Source organism: Piliocolobus tephrosceles, chromosome 20, assembly GCF_002776525.5.
Source record: "Piliocolobus tephrosceles isolate RC106 chromosome 20, ASM277652v3, whole genome shotgun sequence".
In the NCBI taxonomy this organism is placed as follows: Eukaryota; Metazoa; Chordata; class Mammalia; order Primates; family Cercopithecidae; genus Piliocolobus; species Piliocolobus tephrosceles.
The window spans coordinates 51,903,718-51,923,416 of NC_045453.1; the positions used below are offsets into that span (position 1 = coordinate 51,903,718).

At 40.8% G+C, this 19,699-nt stretch overlaps 1 protein-coding gene across 8 annotated transcripts in view; it reads right to left on the minus strand.

The window, feature by feature from the left end:
- SNAP25 (synaptosome associated protein 25) overlaps window positions 1-19,699 on the minus strand; it is an 86,935-nt gene that overhangs the window by 25,293 nt on the left and 41,943 nt on the right. For all 8 annotated transcript variants that reach the window (XM_023217858.2, XM_023217864.2, XM_023217863.2 and 5 more), the window contains 2 exons: window positions 5,661-5,795; window positions 3,497-3,538 (listed from right to left, as the gene is read on the minus strand). In XM_023217858.2, the coding sequence (XP_023073626.1) occupies window positions 3,497-3,538; window positions 5,661-5,732 (114 nt within the window). In that variant the 5' untranslated portion in view covers window positions 5,733-5,795. The remainder of the gene's footprint in view (window positions 1-3,496; window positions 3,539-5,660; window positions 5,796-19,699) is intronic.

The window sequence follows — 19,699 nt, forward strand, 5'->3', positions numbered from 1 at the left end:
AGCTAGGAGTGTGAGGAGGTGGTTCCGTTTTTATCTTAGCTCAATTCTTAGTTTCTGTTTGAGATTGCTGGGAAAATCGCCTACCTAAAAACAGGGGAGTTGGAGATATGAAGGATTACTTTTTCTTTTCCATTTCTTTCTTTTCTCTTTTATTTATCTATTTTAATTTTTAAAAGAAATTTTCCAGATGAACTAAGACAATCTTTATAGAATGTTTGGAATCTTTCTTTTGCCATTCTGAGATGCTTTCCCCTAAGTCCAAAACATTTGAACTAAAACTAGAACACTCCAGGCACTCTCTCCAAAAGACCTCATATCTGCATGTCTGAAAAGGACCCCCCAACCTGAATTTTTTCATTTTTAGTGGGAAGTCTGGCATACACCGCTTTAGAATGCTTATTCTCTTCACATGGCCAAAGTGTCTTGAAAGATAAGTTGGCATAAAAAGAAGGATGCTAAAACATTCATGAAATATTGGTTGTGCAATAACCACTCCATGAAAGCTATGTGGTGCCTCTGAATTGGCCTGCCCTAAGGCTGTGGGGCTTTTCCTGGGCTTAGTTTACATAGCCCAAGGCATTGATGTGCAGACTCCATTTCCTGCATTTAGCATTAGCAGAGTTAACTTTTTTCCTGGAATGAAATATTCCCTCCTTGAGGATACCTTAATGAGTCTCTTACCAGAATTAGTTGTTCCCTCCCCTATGCACCTAAGGCAAATATGGCCTTGAATTTGCAGAGCTACTTACATATCTGTTTCCCAGCAAGATAGCAATTTACATCTTCCTTCCTTATCCCCAGAGTTAGGCATTCTGTGAATATTTGTTGAAATGCATTCACCAAAAGAGAGTTCCTAACTCCAGGCTTAGAACAAAGTGCTACCTGATTTCTAACCTTTTCAACTATCTATGGCATTCATTTTTTCTGAACTTTCTCCACTCACCTCTGTGTAGTTTTACATTACCCTTGAAATGCTGATAATGATGACTATTAAAAAGCAAGGCCCCACTCCTAACCACGGCTACACCCTGGAGTCTATTAAGGATGGTGTAAAGTTGTATATTCCACTGAGAGTGAGATTGTTTGCCTTAGGGAGACTTCACAAGTTTAGTAACCTTTCCTGTCTTTGAGACTGAATTTCAATAAGGATTCAGCTCAGTTCAAATTATATGGCACTGTCAAACCTTGGGATCATGAGTAAGATCCTGGTACTTCAATCCTCAGGTTTTCCAAATGATTTCTGCCCTTGATGAATATTTAATACAGATTCTCTTTAGAGAACACCCTTTTTGATTGAAAAGCAGAATATCATCTAAATAACCAATGTCCTAGACATCAGGATGTTTGACCACAAATATAAAATAACCCAGGAGGAAGTAAGAGCAAATCAATCTACTCTAATAACACTTCGCTCACAATTTCCTAAGCATGGAAAGTCTAATAACCTCCTCTCATTTATTAGAGGCAGGAGATAGCTTCCATTTCTTTTGCTCCTTGTTCTAAGATGTAGCTTCATGCTTGATTGAAAACTGCTTTAGGAGAAAGAAAAACATACGATTCAAGAATCCTACTTCAACCAATAAGCTTTTGAGAGATTTTCCCCTAGAATAAATTAGAGCAGATACTCATTTTTGAAGACTGGCCGACATGGTTTGCAGTTTAAGAAGATACATGAAAAGTGACCATGTCTCAGACCCTTGATGTATAAGGGATCAGTTCAAGGTGTGCGTTCTGATTCATTTGTTCTGCTCCTTTCCACGGTCTAGGCAGCATTTCAACATTGCACAGGCAGGCAAATTAGTGATAGTTCTGCTATTTCAGAAACTTCCATCAGATGTGCACACACGTAAGCAAAAAAAGAAAAATGAGATCGGAGGCTATGGTTGAAAGTCATAAGGATGTATTATGATAATGTAATAATACACAATCAAATAAATATCTCAGTTGACTTCTGGGCTCCCTTCAGGTTAACATCAGAGCTCATGTAGGCATATCACTAAGATGTGCTTCTTTCATTTTTTTCCATCTGAAAACTTGAGAGAGAGTAAGTCCATGCTAAGAGCCTTGCCTGCACTCCTAGATTTGGAATATCTACCTCCTTCTTTGTCAAGTATTTCTGCATGAGCGGAAGCGTTCCCAGGACAGTGCAGATAAAACATTGCTATTCGCTTAGACAGAACGCTGCTTCCCTGTGCTGAGGGCTTGCTTTGCTAGGGCTGCCTTCCCGTGTGGCCCATTTGTGCCACATTGCAGGCTCGAATTATCATTTTGAGGGATAACAGATTTTGTTATGTATGCCCTACTCTCCCACCCCCTGCCCCGCCCACTGCCCCAGCTTCCTAGGGAGTGCATGCTTGCCACCTCCTTCCCACTCCTCCAGTGGCAATTCACATTTAGCCATATCTCATTCCTAGGTGAGAAGCTGAAGTCACAGAAATAAGAGAAGGAAGACATTGCCTCCTAGAGTGTGAGAGGCGGCTGCCTTTCCTTTTACCCTTTGTAAAATTGATCTTTTCTTCCCTTTCATGTTGTTGCATGAGGGGAGTAGGCTCATTTAATCATTCTGCCAGAGGAAGCCCAAGATCTCTAAAAATGATAATCACACATGAATCTATACACAGATAAGCAGTTTCAAAGCACAGCTAAAATAGCATCTCACTGAATAAAAACTATTAGGCTTGTTTTATTAGGTTAAGATAAATATAGTCCAACCCATTCTTTTTCCACTTCATCTCTCCCTTCGGGCAAGTTCAATTAATCCATTTATTCTGCTGGCCGACTGCTGCACTACCAAATTGGAATGAGTGAGGTTTATGATTCCAAGTGCCCTTTTGATTCCATTATTACTGTCTGCCCCATTTTACCCATTTAAAAATAGTTTGGGATTCATTAATCCTGCCTCGCAAATGGATGCTTAATCCAGGCAGGAATATAAAAAAGCTTCTGTATTTATATTATTGGACTTGATATTTCCCTTTCTTAAAGGCCTTTCCTATTTTTTTCATAAATTTTAGTGCTTAACCTTAAATAGAACAATTTCTTAAAATGATATGCCTATATGCATTACATATTTTAAAAAGTCATATATGTGGCTAAAGTTAGAACAGAATCTCAAGATTAGATGTAATTTATAGGCACCAAAATAATTACAAATAATATTTTACGTAGATAATTCCTTTGCATATTAAAAATTGCTCTGATTTGCTTAAAGTGATACAATCTTTTGTGATTTCTTGAGAGCACTGACTTGGAGATTCTATTCGTCTCTGCTTCCCAGACTACAGAGGTGGCTTGGACTGGGAGGGAGGGTGAAGGTGCCTTCATGGCTATCTGGCAACTTAAATACAGCATCTCCCTCATTCTGAGCCTTTCTGATAGGCTACATTCACACTGGAATCTACGGGATCATGACCTAAGGAAACATAATAGCAAGTAGGAAAGGATATATCAGCATAAGGGATTTGTTTATTTATCTTAAAATACTGTCACTTCTTACCTCTTCAACCAGTTGCAGCATACGACGGGTGCTTTCCAGCGACTAAGATTAAAAAAACAAACAAACAAACATAAGCTTTATGAGTGCAGGATCCAGAGGTCTTGGAAAGCCAGAAATACTGTATTTACTTGAGAAACACAAAGGGTCTCTATCACATATTCTTTTCAGTTGGCAAGTGAAACACAAAATGTCATTACGTTTTCAAACTCTTTCCTATCAGGCTTTTTACATGATCAAATTCCCTAAAGCAATTACATTAAAGCTTATCTTCATAAAATCAAAACCATATGAAGCTGATCTTGATATCAAAGACAAAGTAATCTGGAGAAGATAATTTTGCATGCTCAGAATGCATGAAAAATTATCTCAAATATTCAGAGGATTAATTTGGCCTCCCTGGGCCAGGAATATTAAATTTTAAACACGAACATAATTTTTCATGAATCGAGATGAATACAACATCAAGTTTCTTACAAAGCTCCTAGAAACACAATTGGAAGTTCTTATCAATACAAATTAAGTTGTCGCCTTAGGGTGAAAAAAATCAAGCATGTTTGAAATGACTAGCCTATAGGAGACAGCTATAAAAATTATCTTCATCCTTAGATAAGAAAAAAATGAGACGGAAAGTCTGAGCTCTGCAACGGTCCCCCGGGCACGGCGTTGTCATTTTTTTTCTCAGTTCTTTTGAAACGACTAGAATCCAACAACCAGTATGATTTCTCAAAGCTTTGCTTTTAAGTGACAAACTTATTTTGAACAAGATTCTGCAGGAACCTGAAGGATGTTAACTTCTCTGGAAGACCTGTCAGCTGGCTGCTTTTTGAAACAGAATGGCTGCAAGCAGCAGTCTGCTGGTAAAGGTTTAACTACTGGCTCTCTGGGAAAAATATACGAACACATACATGTATTCAAGGTTATTATTTTACTGATATAAGGGATGAATAGCACAACATTTATAAATAATAATAAAACATACAATACTCTCTTTATTGTAAATTCCACACAGCCAATTGATTCTCACAGAAAGCTTTTATTGATTTTTGCTGAACTCTTGTATCTAACCATGTGACGAACCAGAGTAGTTCTGACATGAATGTTGGTTGGATATTTTCATTTATGTTAATGAGTAAGAAGAAAATGAAACGATGAAGACATGTGTTGGAAATTTCTTCATTTGTGAATGACAAAAGGGATTTCTTTGCCTTAGAGAATCATAACTTTCAAACACTGGAAGATTTCCTCTTTTTGTGTTATTCATAGTATAATGGCTGCAGACATACATACTTCTAAATTTAATCTGCATTATTAATATTTTCTCCACTTTTTAAAGTCTAGGCAATCAGCAAAACAGTAAGTCAAGTCCTGATCTGCAGTATTTGCAGATTCTTTGGTTATAATTACTTTTACTCTGTCTGATTTTTAAATTTTCAAATATTTTTAGAGATGGGAGTCTCTCTATGTTGCTCAGGCTGGTCATGAACTCTTGGCCTATGCGATCCTCCTGCCTCAGCCTCCCAAGTAGCTGAGATCACAAGTGGGAGCCACTGTGCTCAGTTCTGCCTGATTTTAAGCTACAACTTCATATTACTGATCATGAAGTTGGAAAGATACATGGTGACACATTATTGTACCTTATTTCCACCCTACAGATACAATGGATGGATCTCAAGATCCTGGATAATAGTAAAATGTGGCAAAATAATTAGGAAGTGATGAGGTTTGAGTGTTTATTACTTTTGATTTTAATATAATCTATCTAATTGTCAGTTTATATGATTCGATTTTAATAATGGCTGCATTTAGCAACCAGCTTACAAAGTTCCTGAAAATGTTAACAATCTGTACTTAGAACTGAACCTTCTCCAGCATAGCACTGAATGTAAGGCACCCAAAGACATTGCTTTCTTTTCTTAGAGAACCTTGACTTCTCAAGATTTCTAGAAATTGAGAGTTACGGCTAAGGCAATAATTTGTATACAGGTTTTGTAATCAACTCCTTCCGGACCACAGAAGGCTTAGGTGTATAGAAAATCAAAGTCATACTACTTTTTCTAAAAGAAATTGAGACATTGAAAGAAAGCCTTTCCTTACCTGAACCTGAAAAAGACAAACCACTCAGGCCTTCATCTTTTGCCTCCCTTCCTAGGTCTCCACTCCTTACCTCATCAGCCAGCTGGTCAGCCCTTCGCTGCATCTCCTCCAGCTCGTTGCGCATGTCTGCGTCTTCGGCCATGGTAGCGGTGGGGAGTGGCTGGGCGCCTGGGCTGGGGGGTCAGTGATGGGTTTGGCCCTGGACCTGGAAAGAAGTAGATTTGAAAATATGAGAGCTTATATATGTTCACGTAGGTGTGTGCAAAGACCAGAAAATCTAAATGGCCCATATTCAGTCCACATGACTCAGTTTTCTGATCTGAAAGCCATACTCAGACAGGGGTTAAGAGAATTGCGCTATTTCTCTGAAAGGTGCCACAAATACATACTTGCCAATTCTACCATGGAGATAGACACCTATCTACCTATGAAATATTTCTAAGGAGACAAACTACCCAAGGGTTGGGAATGATGAGGTTGGAGGGGTGTGGTTTGGGGTTAGTGCACTTTTATCGTCACATTTATTTATTTATTTAAATAGCTCTATTAAGGTATAACAGATATACAGGCCACCCCACATATTTGAAGTGTACAACTTGAGAAGTTTTGCCATATGTATACACCCAGGAAACCATGACTGCAATCAAAACAATGAACGTAGCCATTATTCCCCCAAATTTCCTACCCACCCAGTGGTCCCTGCCCTATCCCACATGTATATGCCCAGAAAACTGCTGATCTATTTTCTTTTCTTTCTTTTTCTTTTCTTTTTTTTGTTTTGTTTGTTTTTGAGACGGAGTCTCGCTCTGTCGCCCAGGCTGGAGTGCAGTGTCGCGATCTCAGTTCATTGCAAGCTCCGCCTCCCGGGTTCACGTCATTCTCCTGCCTCAGCCCCCCGAGTAGCCAGGTCTACAGGCGCCCGCCACCATGCCCGGCTAATTTTTTGTATTTTTAGTAGAGACGGGGTTTCACGTGTTAGCCAGTATGGTCTCAATCTCCTGACTTCGTGATCCACCCGCCTTGGCCTCCCAAAGTACTGGGATTACAGGCGTGAGCCACCGCGCCCGGCCTGATCTACTTTCTGTCACTATACATTAGTTTGCATTTCCTACAATTTTATATAAATAAAAATCACTCAGTAGGTACTGCTTTTTGCCTGCCTTCTTTCACTTAGCATAATTATTTTGAGATTTATCAATTTGGCAACATGTATTAATAGTTCATTCCATTTTTGTTGTTGAATAGTATTCCATTGTATTTAGAAGCATGTGGAAGCCAAAGGCAGAAAATCTTTCCTCTATCTCAGTTGTCATCAGAGGTTGCCAAAAGGGCTTGTGTGAGGGTGAGCTGCTATCACTCCAAAGAGGATGGGTCCTTGGCCCTGAAAGGTGACCAGTCCATTTCTTGGCTACTCTCTTGAAATCCCACATGGTGCAAATGACGGGTACCAGGACTGAGTCCATTCCAGAGAGAGCCCTCCTTCCTCCTTCCTCCTCCAATATTTATTGAGCACCTGTAATATGCCAGGCAGTGTCAGGTACTAGAGATACAGTGATGGACAAGATAGCCAAATTCCCTGCCTTTACAGAATTCAGTCTAATTGGGAAGATGCAAGCAAAAGAGGGAATTAGATGATTCAGGGTGACTATAATTACATTAGGGGTCATGTCTGGTGTCATGGGTGCCCATGGGTTTGCAACAGGCCTCTCTGAGGAAGTCGTGTCCCCAGGCCATTGAAGGGAATGGGGTAAAGGGCCCAATGGGGTAGGTATCTGATAGGATGAAAAATTCTCTGTGAGTAGCACATTTGAAGAAGGCATGGGCTCTTGTCTTGTAGCTGAGATGGTCAACTGTGCACTTTATCCTCACTGTTGCATGGTAGAGCGTGATCTCTGGGAAACGGCTGTGCAGCCAGGAATTACATTTCTAGTTCCCATCGCAAGGAAGTGGTGTTTTGTGGCTAGAGACAGTCCATGAGTGGTAGTAGAACCATGTGTGTCCCTGTCAGTCTAAGGCAGTTCAGAAGCAGGTATTCTCCTCCCTCTCTTTCTCTTTCTGCCAGAAAAACAGAGTCTTAAAGAATGGCTAAGCCATGAGACCATGAGACAGAAAGAACTTGGGTCCTCTATATCCCTGCACGGAGGAAAGTGACTCCTGGCCTGTAACACCTGAACTCTCATGTGAGCAAACAATGTATCTCTATTATGCTACGGAAAATGTGAGGGTTGTTTTGTTATAGCAGCCTGTGTTACACTAACTAGTTAATGTCTGACAAAACTTAAAATGGAACAGAAACATTGCATATGAGCATGATTTCCTAACCAAAAAACATATTTGTGTTTGTCCTTCTATTGAAAACCAAAGCTGGGAAAGGAAATTAGATTTAAGGCCTTGGGACACTACCATGTTTATTATTAGTATTATTTGCGTGAGAATGACAATCACTTTTTGGAAAAATAAAAAATGAAAATTCTGTATGAAAAAAATTCAGGAACATACTCAATGGGAGGCAAGGGAACAAAAGTTCTCAGAGGCAGGTCCTGGATCTGATCCTGGGGGAGCAGGCTCTGCCATCTCACCTCCCAGGTCCACGATTCTACTGCTTTCTCAACAAAGATGGAATTTTCTAGGCTTTTAATTTAGTACATATTAATATCACTTTCCCAATTTATTGCTCTTGTGAAAAAAAAAAATCATACTATTTAGGGCTCTTAGGAGGAATCCTAAAGTGAAACTTCTTTGGAGATAACAGATTTCACAGGTCTCTACACAGTGACTGCTGGGCAAAGCATCAAATATGAAATCAGAGTAAAAAAAGAAATAACAAAGCTTCAGGGTTGCCTTATTCTACCACTGGCATTAAACAAATAATGGAGTAAGTTTATGTGAGGTTAGTTTTATGGGCAGTCATTTAATGACTGACAGAACATCTTACTATGAGCCTGCTAATTTTCAAATGCGTGTTCTGGCCACTAGAGCATGTGCTTGTGAGATGATGTAGAGATGTGAACACTGTGTTTTACTTAAATACATGAGACTTTATTTCCATGTCTCCATTTTAGAAATTAGGATCTAGAAAACAGACACTGGAAGGAATTTACGCCAAGTCACTCCTGAATCTTAAGACGCACAGAAATGAAACTCCACTATTCCCAAGTGACGGGGGATCTATCCTCCAGAGTAAAGCAGTGGACCTGTGGGGAAGTTGAGTAGACTGTGGACCATAGTTTAGTGGAGTGGGTGGATAAAGGCATTGGCGTCAGACAGCTCTAGCTGGACTGTTGGCCCTGGTGTTCAGAAGCTGGGTGAGTCTAGGTAAGTTTATCGCCATCTCTGAGCTTTAGTTTTCTCAACAGGACAAACAATACCAATCTCATGGGGTTGTTGAGGGGAATAAATTACAGAAAAGGTCTGGCCAACCTTGTTTGTAAAAAAGGATGTAGAGTTTAATATTCAGAAAGCCTCGCCCACTCAGGACAGCCCCACGCCCTTGGCGAAGAGTGGAACAAACCCGGTATTTGTTAACCAGCTTTCCTCTACTAACGGCTGGGCATGAGGCATGTTAGTGTGGTGCTGAGCACCCGTGGAAGCTTGAAACCAGGGAAACCAGCAGAGTGCCTGAGCCTCCAGTCTCCAAGCAGCACCTCTCACAGGAGTACCACGAGGAGACAAACAAGAGTGCCTTCTGGCCGCGTGCTCCATCTTTACATTTTGCTGCTGGGTTCTTGGAGGGGGGGAAATGTCTAAACGTCTATCTTCAGCCAAAGCAAGCCATTGACCTTTCCTTTTAACAGGCCAGTTTATCAGTAGGCAGGGGTCCACGTGCTTTCAGACCTGTAGTGCTGTTGCTCTGTCCCAACTCCTTCAGGCCTATTTGCTGATGAATGTTTCTCTGCCTTGATCTCTCTCTTCTCTCTCTCTCTCTTCTCTCTCTCTCTCTCGCTCTCTGTCTCTCACACACATACTCAAGTTTCCTGTGTTTCCTTGGCAATCTCCTCTCAAAGTTATTATTCTCAGCATGTGAAGAACAGCTGTAGGGCGCCCTGGCTCCAAGCTGACAGCAGCCTATCTAGGTCTGGCTGATGGGCAGCTGGTGCCATGGCGGAGAAGCCATGTGGCAGATACCCTTGGTTTCATCACTTTCACGGTTCCCCCAGGACCTCCCACACCTTTGTCCTGCTCTAAAACCCGGAGATAATGTCTGCGATTTGGGAGGAGGGCTGATGAATCCAATGGATCTGAAACACACAGCATTTCAAAGCTGAAAAAGCAATTCCCCCACTTCTAATAAGAACGGCTGGAGAGTGGGCGCTGAGTGCACCTCCAGATCTTCTGTTGGGATGTTTATTGCTAGTGTTTAATAAATTGTTCCTATAAACCCCAAACTCATGCATGTTAGCATTCTAAAAGACAGCAGCTGAAGAGGCATAAGGATGTTTATTAATAGCAATTTCAGTAGCTGAAAGGATGTCAGTAGTGAAGTGGCATTTATGATCAAGGCAGCCTGTAATACATCCCTCATATTAGCACATTAAACTGCCATCTTGTGTGTTGCAGAGCAGGTAGAAAGAGGAAACTAGGAAGCAGAGGAAATTAGGAAGAAAAGCCACTCAAAACTATTCCCTGAGGCTCTGATGTAAGACAACCTCCTAGTCTATTAATAGCCTAACTGTCTCAAATTATCTCAAATCACCAGTGCTTATTAGCAAAGGGTCTGGCCCCTAGTAAGGGTTCAATTCATGTTAACTGACGTGGATTAACTATTCTGACACTCCCAGGTAGCATTCAGTGTTCCCAAATCAGCACTTTTCAAGGTGTGGTCCAGGATAGAGCTTCTGAAACCTCCCCCAGAGTCAGAATAAGCAGAAATCTTGTTAAAATGGATTGCTGGGCCCCACCCTCAGGGATTCTAATTCAGTTGGTCTGAAATGGGGTCACTGATTCTGCATTTCTTTCTTTCTTTCTTTTTTGAGACAGAGTTTTGCTTTGGCTGGAGTGCAGTGGCGCGATCTCAGCTCACTGCAACCGCCTCCCGTGTTCAAGCGTTTCTGTTGCCTCAGACTCCCAAGTAGCTGGGGTTACAGGTGCATGCCACCACGCCCAGCTAATATTTTGTATTTTTAGTAGAGATGGGGTTTCACCATGTTGGCCAGGCTGGTCTCAAACTCCCGACCTCGGGTGATCTGCTCACCTCGGCCTCCCAAAGTGCTGGGATTACAGGCATGAGCCACTGCGCCCAGCTGGAGTCCTATAGTTATATAGAGTGGGAAACAAGGGGCAGGCTACATTAACCAGGGGCTCTGGAGAAGTTAGGGCCCACGGGCCAAATCCAGCTGTTTTTGTATTGGCCTTGAGCTGAGGATGGTTTTTACATTTTTAAAATGATTTAAAAGACTCCGAGAAGAAATTTTGTGACATGTGAAAATTACATGAAATTCAAATTTTAGGGTCCATAAATAAAGTTTTACTGGAGCACACACACATCCATTTGTTTATCTGTTGTCAATGGCTCCTTTCACACTACAACAACAGAGTTGAGTGGAAAGACCATATGCCCCCAAAAGCTGAAAACAGTTACTACCCGGCTTTATGCAGAAAATATTTGCAGATTCTTAGCCTAAAAAAATTAAGCAAAAAATCTGAAACTTTTCAAAATTAATCTTAATATCCTCAGAGCATTATACATTTCCCATAGACATACACGGTATATTTTTTCTGTTCATATGTGTCTGTAAAATCCCCTTTTCATGGAGCTTCTAAGGTGGGTTTGGTGTTTTCTGGAACATATTTCATTTTTAATTATTTTTAATTTTTAAGATGGAATCTTGCTCTGTCTCCCAGGTGGGAGTGCGGTGGCACAATCTTGGCTCACTGCACCCTCTACCTCCCGGGTTCAAGTGCAACCTCAGCCTCCCAAGTAACTGGGAGTACAGGCATGAACACCACGCCTGGCTAATTTTGTATTTTTAGTAGAGACAGGGTTTCACCATGCTGGCCAAGCTGGTGTCGAACTCCTGATCTCAAGTGATCCACCTGCCTCGACCTCCCAAAGTGCTGGGATTACAGGCGTGAGCCACTGCACCGGACTTCTGGAACATATTTTAAAACAATGCATGAAGTAAAATACAAGATATAGAAACAAATTTGCCTTTGATCGACTATTCCTACAGGGTTTTAGGATTGCAAATCAGATTTAATCTACATGATCGATTGCAACGTTATAGGGTGCCCTTGCGGCCCTCAGAACAATTTCTCACTTCTGCAACCAGCTGCGGACAAATGTTCCCAGTCCCGGTAGCAGTGGTGAGAGACAGAAATATCTGAGACAGATGTTTAACATCAGAAACGGAAACATCTGAGGGTCTGTCACTGTCAAGATACTTGCTTCAAGGTGGGCAGGCTGCAGTTATTCTTTAGTGTCAAGGGTAATTTGAAAAGCTCTTTATTCTTTAGTGCTACACATAAGTCTATCTGAAACCTTCATGACATGGGGGGCAAGTGGACTCCACAGAAAACTGTTCTTCCCTGACAAGGGGCTTACTTAGTTAGGTGCCTTAGGGTAAAAATGCTTTCCTGCTGAAGACTCTGAACTGAAATATGAGTTTAGGGCCCAGGAGGAGAGGTGAGTGTGGATAGGGCAGTGTGCGTTTTTTGATATACAGGGTGAATAGAGACACGGCTATTATGCTGGGGACATGGGTCATTAGTCCAAGTGCCAAAGGACAGGAATGTCTCAGGAAAGGTGTAAGGAAAGTGTACCCTGAGCTAATATCTATTTCTTTCGGTTCCTCTTTTAATAAATAAACCAAACTAACAAATACGTATAAATCAACACCCATCAGCTGAATTATCACAGAGAGCCGAAAACTACATCTTGATGTCTCACCACACTGTTCATCATTTGTATGAAGCTTCTGCAGGATAGATCCTTCTCTTCCTGCAGACCCTGCCTATTTTCCGGTGGAGTTACACCTTCAAATTCAACAAAAGTTTATGAAAACTCACTATGTTCAACAAAGCCTAAAGAAGAACAAAAGGATTCTATAAACTAAGCGGGACAACTCTCCTTATCTATTAATAATAATCATATTAACTGACAGTTACGGAGGGCTTGCTCTTTGTTGGGCATTATTTGAAGTGCTTTTCATATAATATATACATTTACACAAACTCTCAGTGACACACGGTGTGCATACTATTACTATCCCCACTTTGAGATTATGAAGCAGGCTTAGCGGTAACTATTAAGATTAGGCTAAATGTTAGATCAAGAGTTTGGGTCATTTAAAAAATATATTTTCAAGCATATTTATTCCCAAAGCAAAGTGTGTGGATATTTCATGTTTTAATTAAAAACTGGAGACTACTGGCCGGGCACAGTAGCTCACGCCTGTAATCCCAGCACTTTGGAAGGCTGAGGCGGGTGGATCACAAGGTCAAGAGATAGAGACCATCCTGGCCAACATGGTGAAACCCCGTTTCTACTAAAAATACAAAAATTAGCAGGATGTGGTGGCATGCACCTGTAGTCCCAGGTACTTGGGAGGCTTAGGCAGAAGAATCGCTCGAAGATGGGAGGTGGAGTTTGCAGTGAGCCGAGATCGCACCACTGCACTCCAGCCTGATGACAGAAGGAGACTCTGTCTCAAAAAAACAAAAAAACAAATAAAATCCTGGAGACTATTTTTAGTTTCATTTACATGTTGGAAAACAATACAGAGTGATTTGACAGGTACACCTCAGTAAATTCCAGTTCTCACTATTGTTTATCATCTCTACCTATATTTTAAATCACTGATTCTTCCACACCCCCTACCCCCACCTTTATTCTTATTTATTTTTTCTTCCTAAGATGTGTTATTGTGTTGTTCCTTTTATATCTTCTTGAATTGACAAATGACTCATTTACTTGGCATTTTTCTTGTTTTGGGTATAGTATACTTACTGCTATAAATTGTCCTTTATGTGTGACTGTGGCTGTATCTTACAGGTTTTGGCATATAGTATGTTCTTTGTTATTTATTTCTATATAGTTTTAAATTTTAGTTTTAATTTCCTCTCTAATGCAAGAGTTATTTGAAAATGTGATGTTAAGATTTAAATATTAGAGGGTTTTTTTTTTGTAATTTCAAATTTTATTTTCAGTATGTTGAAAGTGGTCTATATGATTTTTACTTTTGGGAATTTGTTGAGATTTCCTTTGTACCCTAACACATGGCCAATGGCTATGAATGTTTAATCTGTGTCTGAAAAGAAAGTCCATTCTGTCTTTGACTCTTAACTACCCATCTATTGACATCAAATCAAGCAGAAAAAGAAGGTTTATGTTTTCAAGCTCTCGAAATTCCCTAAGTCAATTTGACCTATTGATTTTTGAAAGGGGTGTGTTCAGGTCTTCAACAGTGAGTTACCTCCATCAATTTCTTCTGTTTCAGTCCATTTTTACTCTTTACATTTGGCAGCTGTGTTGTCATTTGTTTATATGTCCATGGTTGCTACCTTTTCATAGTGCATTATTGCTTTTATCAGTATTGAAGATAAGTATTGCTACCATAACCCTGTTCCACTATGTTATTCATGTGGCACAACCTTGATCAAACTCAATCCAATCAAATATTCATTTCTCTTAGCCTTATGTCTCTCATCTTCATCAAACAAACCAAAACAACAGCAACAACATCAAACCAGTGCATCGAAGCATCTAAGTCATGGGTTAATGTGCTCTCATTTGGTTCACAGTAGTCACCCTTTTTTCTCCGGGTTTCTATTCTTGCCCTCCAGAAAGAGCCAGTACTTGGGTTTGTTTGGAGACTAATAATATCTTTCCCTAGCTGTAATGGCACGGGAATATGATCAAAAATGGGTTTAGCGCTATTATTTTCATTGGATGAAATTTCTTAAAGAGAATGCAACTGTAAGATGGAAAGTACTTATTCTAAGGGAATAGTTAAGCACAGTGACTGCTGCTGAGACAACTCCCTAAGTCCCCTCATTGAAGGGGTCAGTGAAACTGGTGGAGAGGTGATTCCTTCCATTTTCTGAATCATCAGAATTTGCCCCAGGTTTGAAGCAGCCTTTCCCTGTTAGACAAAATCAGCTGCATCTATTCTAACATTCTATGCCACATAACTATTAGTTGTCAAAACACTCTTCATAATAATAGTTATTTGTCAAGAACTTGCAATGTGATAGGAATCAAACTAAGAACTTTATATAAAACTAGGGGGATTATATAGAAATCCCCAAACCTTTGGTACTCTAAATGTGTTCCCCAGACCAGCATCAGCCTCACCTGGGAGCTTGTTAGAAGTTCCACCCCAGTCTTATTGGATTGGATCACTTACTGAACAACATATCAAGCAGTAAGTTTGAGAAGTGCTGCCCCAAATCACATTTTCTCCATATTAGGCTGATAGGTGTGAGAGGCGGAGTTCCCACTTTGGGGGTGACTCTGTGCCTGTGCTCCACTCTTCACCACGCAATGTTATTTTAACCTTGCCAATTCGCATGTCCTACAGACTTCCAACATCATTTACTTCCCAAGCTGACTGGAAGCTCTGTGGGGCCATTGGTTCTGAGTCTCCTAATGGTGCCCTGCACTGGAGGGTGGACAAAATGACCGACTTCCATGAGATAAAGTCTTGGATTCAGAAAACAAAGAGAAGATAGTTATTAGAAAAAGCACACTGACGATGTTTTGTCTCTCCCAAATAACAGGGTTTGTGAAGGCTTGTTGTATAAGACAGGAAGAGGAGACTGAGGATTTTGCGTACTGGAGACTCTGGATGGTACTGATAAATTATTCTTTTTCCTTTGCAAATAATTAAAGCTCATGTCTTAAGGCAAACTAAGGACCAGAGCAAAAAGCACTTTCAGCAGATAACATGTTGTAAGTTTCTGTTTACATTTCTATCACTAAGAATGGATACTTCTTAAATCTGCCGTGTTCATAGATGTAAATTTTCTACAGTATGGAATGGACTTGGCGCCTCGTTACTATATTTTTTAATATTCCTATGCATGAAATTCAATCTCCTCTTTTCATAGCAGGAAATACTGGTTTTAAACTATTTCTTAGTTAAATCAAAAGATTGTATTTCAAATATGATGAACACACGTCTTGTGAATGAATTGATATACCATCTTGCATCTATTTTACACCCATTTTCTGGATAACAGATGAGTTGCAATGGCTCACAACAGGGCCTCTTAGAAGCATGGTCCGAGATCTTGCATCAAAACCTTTTTTAGTTGCTTGCTAACATGCAGATTCCCAGTTACATTACCTATGGAAAGCAATCTGTGGAGGTCGGGCTAGTATCTGCATTTTCAACAACAACCACAGGTCCTTCTTATGCCCCCCAGAATGGAAGGATCCATGCGTAGTGTGACTTAGGGATGAAGGTCTTTGCAACGATCCAGTGGGAATCTCTGGTAACCTCATGATAAACCATCCAAAGACACAAGAACACGGTTCCCCAGCATTGAGGAGGCCATCTTGATCTGAGGTGGGGGTCCCTTTTCCTTCCCACCATGTTCTTTCCAATATTTGATGCCATAGTATGTGTTAAACACCATTAATATGCTTCTTAAAGGAGAATTTGGCTGAAGAACAATCTCAAGTCACAAGTACTTTAACCAGCCCACAGAACTGTCACCCTCTCCCACAGTGTCTCTGGGGAGAGGCACTAGCATTAAAGCCCAATTCCTTTCAAGTTTGGTTAATCTATTTCTCAGAACATTCCACCCCACACCATTCCTAAACGGGATTCTATATCTGTATGTCTGGATATAAATAGACACAGTCTTGATCTGGTTTCTTCTGAGAAGGGAATTCTGGCTTCCCTGATATGCCCCTTCCCTGGGCTAGTCCAGATGAATGACAGCATCGTGAAAAGCGGCCTCTGCTTGGGTTTTGTATTTTAGGGTGCTGGGTCTGGGGAGGCCTGGCATTTAAATGCAGCCAGCATTGGCATTTCTTAATTGTAACAGGGCATCCAGCCACAACCAACACTGATTATGCCTAAATCTCTCTTTTTCGAAAATGCCAATGTTTCTTTTGTCTGTTTTGCAAATGTGGCTAAATGGGTATTTAGCCCTGTGGTTTGTATTATGCAACAGTTCCTGATTGTTTACTTAGGAGCCAAAGCACAGCGGCCTCACTGACCAGGAGAGAGAGAAGAGACGCCCCAATCTTGTCTCATTGATTCTGTTCGTAGTTAAACAAACCACAGTAACTGGTTCATTCATTTAACCAGTATTTACCGAGTGCTACTGTTAGTGCAGCCACATCCAGCCCAAAGCTGGAGTAGGAGAACCGCCCGGAAGGGATGGTTCTAGGAGCTCTCGCAAGAAACCTTTGCATTTGGGTCTCTTCCTTCCCCTTCCTAGGACAGAACTGATGAAAATGTTTGTATTCCGAGGTACACAGCTTGGTTCTTGGGAGATGAGTAATCTTCTGTGGGGCTAACACTTGGCCACAATCAAAGAAAGCCTTGTTATACCCTAAACAAAATGATTCCTCTCAGGAGTGCGTGAACAGACAGAATCTAAGACCAAACAGAAAGACCCCACTACCACCATTCTCATGAAAACCAAACTATTTCTGTGCTGCTATGATCACACCAACACCTGGAAGGAAGCTGGTGTGTATTGAGGCTTAGTAACAGTTTTGCCTACAGCAGTTGATGTTACTGGGGACCTACTCAGTTCCCTTAGGGGTTCTTTGTGGTCATCTCTGTGTTTCTGTGCCTGTGATCCTCTTTGTAAGAGCACCCCAGGGTTGCTTCGCCTGATCCACTGAGAGTGGCAGCAAGTACCTGAGAGCTTTCGACCCACCACTCCCCCCACCCCCCACCCCCAGGGCAGGCCCCTAGCTAATAACTGACTGGCAGAGGAGTACAAAAAACTAGCTACTCTACTGCTTCTGTGCCTTAAGGTGAGACAAATCACAAGGTGTAATGTACATTCCAAAGATTCTCTCAGGATCATGCCAAAGCTGGGACCCTGCCGGCAAGGGCTCCATGGCTTGGCTTCCTTCTGTCCTCACTGTCCTTCTCCAAACTCCCTTGCTGGTTTCTCCTGCCAGCACTGCCTTAATAAATCACTACCACATGAATCCCTGTCTAAGGATCTGCTTCTGCAGAATCCAACCGAAGACAACTTCCACTTGTTTATGAGCTATTTTTTTTTAATCACATATGGATAACTGGATGCCATGTACTTAGAGGAATCAACAAACCACTGAATCAGGAAAAGAGGGGAAAAGAACAGCAATTCTCTATATTCTCAGCCTGACTGAACTTACTTGGATTTCAAGACTCCACATTCAAAATATCACAGAATGGCTAGAACTTGAGGGTTACTGGGTGTCATTTGTCATAGGAGGAAGGGAAGCTCAGAAAGGTGGAGTAATTTGAAACTACAGAGTCATGCAGAGCCTGAATCTTTAAGTCCCAATCTAGGGCTCACCTTAAGGTATCCTTGAAATGGCAAACATCAAAATAGTGGAGAGGAAGGGACTTGTCGGTGCTAGTTGAGAATGTTTTTAGAATATATAAAAATAACAGGACTAAGGCCAATGTAGCCTTTTTCCTACTGTTAATTTCAGACAATTCCTATTTTTATATTTCATGATATCATCCTTCCACAGCAAAACTAAACCTCTACTGTTTTCTGACTTAGATCTTCTCTGGTGGGTGCTAGTCTCGGTATAGAATGCTTTCTCTCCTGAATTAAAAGCGGGCATATGAGCTATATGGTATTTATCAAAGAATCAGTGGTGTTTGTGTTTGTTGCTAAGCTCATTGTGTTTTGGCACTTTGTGTTCTTTTTTACTGCCTTCTGGAGAAAATATGAACAGTTTGGCAGCTAAATAATGCTGATCGACAGAATTTCTGTTTTCCTAGAAAAAGTACTTATGGTGAAGACAACTCTGGCCAGGGCCCCCATATCCTGAACTCTTTATCTTTGTGAATAGTTTTTCCAAAACCCTGGGCTTCTTATGTTTTTTTCACAATTTAGGCATAAATGCATACTACATGGTTAATTCACTAAGTCTTTTTAAAATAATTGATTTTAATGCACCTTTCAAACTTAGCCTCATTCTAAGTAATAATACCTATAAAATCAGAAATGTTATGGCTAATTATGCTTGTTTAATGTACATTAAAGTAGATACACAATTACTAAAATGTATAATGCAAACTTCATCTATCATCCTCCTAAGCTAATTTCACCAGCCACTGAAGGTATATGTGCTATACTGGGGAATTCATTGCTATCGATAAGGGGATGGATCACACACCCACATTCTTGCCTATGTTTCTATATGTCTGACCCATGCAGAGGGTGCAAACATAGGCAAGGGAAGCTTGGCAAAGAGAGACTCTGAATTTGAGCAAGGTCTCGGGTGTGGTGACTCAGGGAATAGAAGTGGAACATTTAGGGTGTGTGTAAGTACCTCTATCCTGGGGTCTGGAAGTCCACAGAACAAGTGATTTCCTGAATCACATGTTCATACTCATTCATTTGTAGTTACCTTAAAGCTGAGAGGAGAATAGTATGGTCAAGGGCTTTGAAATCCCATTATACTAAAAATGATTGAGGGTATGAGGGTATTTATCTTGGAAAAAAGAAGACAGAGCATGACTCAGTAGCTACTGCAAGGAATAGATACTAGACTTGTTCAATGTTAGCCATTAAACTGTGATTTAACTTAAAATTCATTGACATGAATGTGTATTAGTTGTAATCTGTACCCAAGAGGTGGTTAGTTAACACTGACGGTACCCTAAGCAGGGATACAGACTTCTAGGATAGGCAGTTAGCATTTGAAAGAGTTATATCAGGAGCTCACATTCCTGAGATAGCTACTATTAGTGCTTCAACTCTCTTTGCCTGTGATCTACAGAAAGGTTTACTAATTAACATCATGACTGTTAGGAATAATTTGTTATTGGTGGAATGAGTGTTCAAAATATAAAAATTGGCTAAAAATACTGTAAATGTACTAACATCCCACATAATATAAGCCAGGTGTGTGTGTGTGTGTGTGTGTGTGTGTGTGTGTGTGCTCGCGCGCGCGTGTGCGTGTGTAGTGAGTATGAG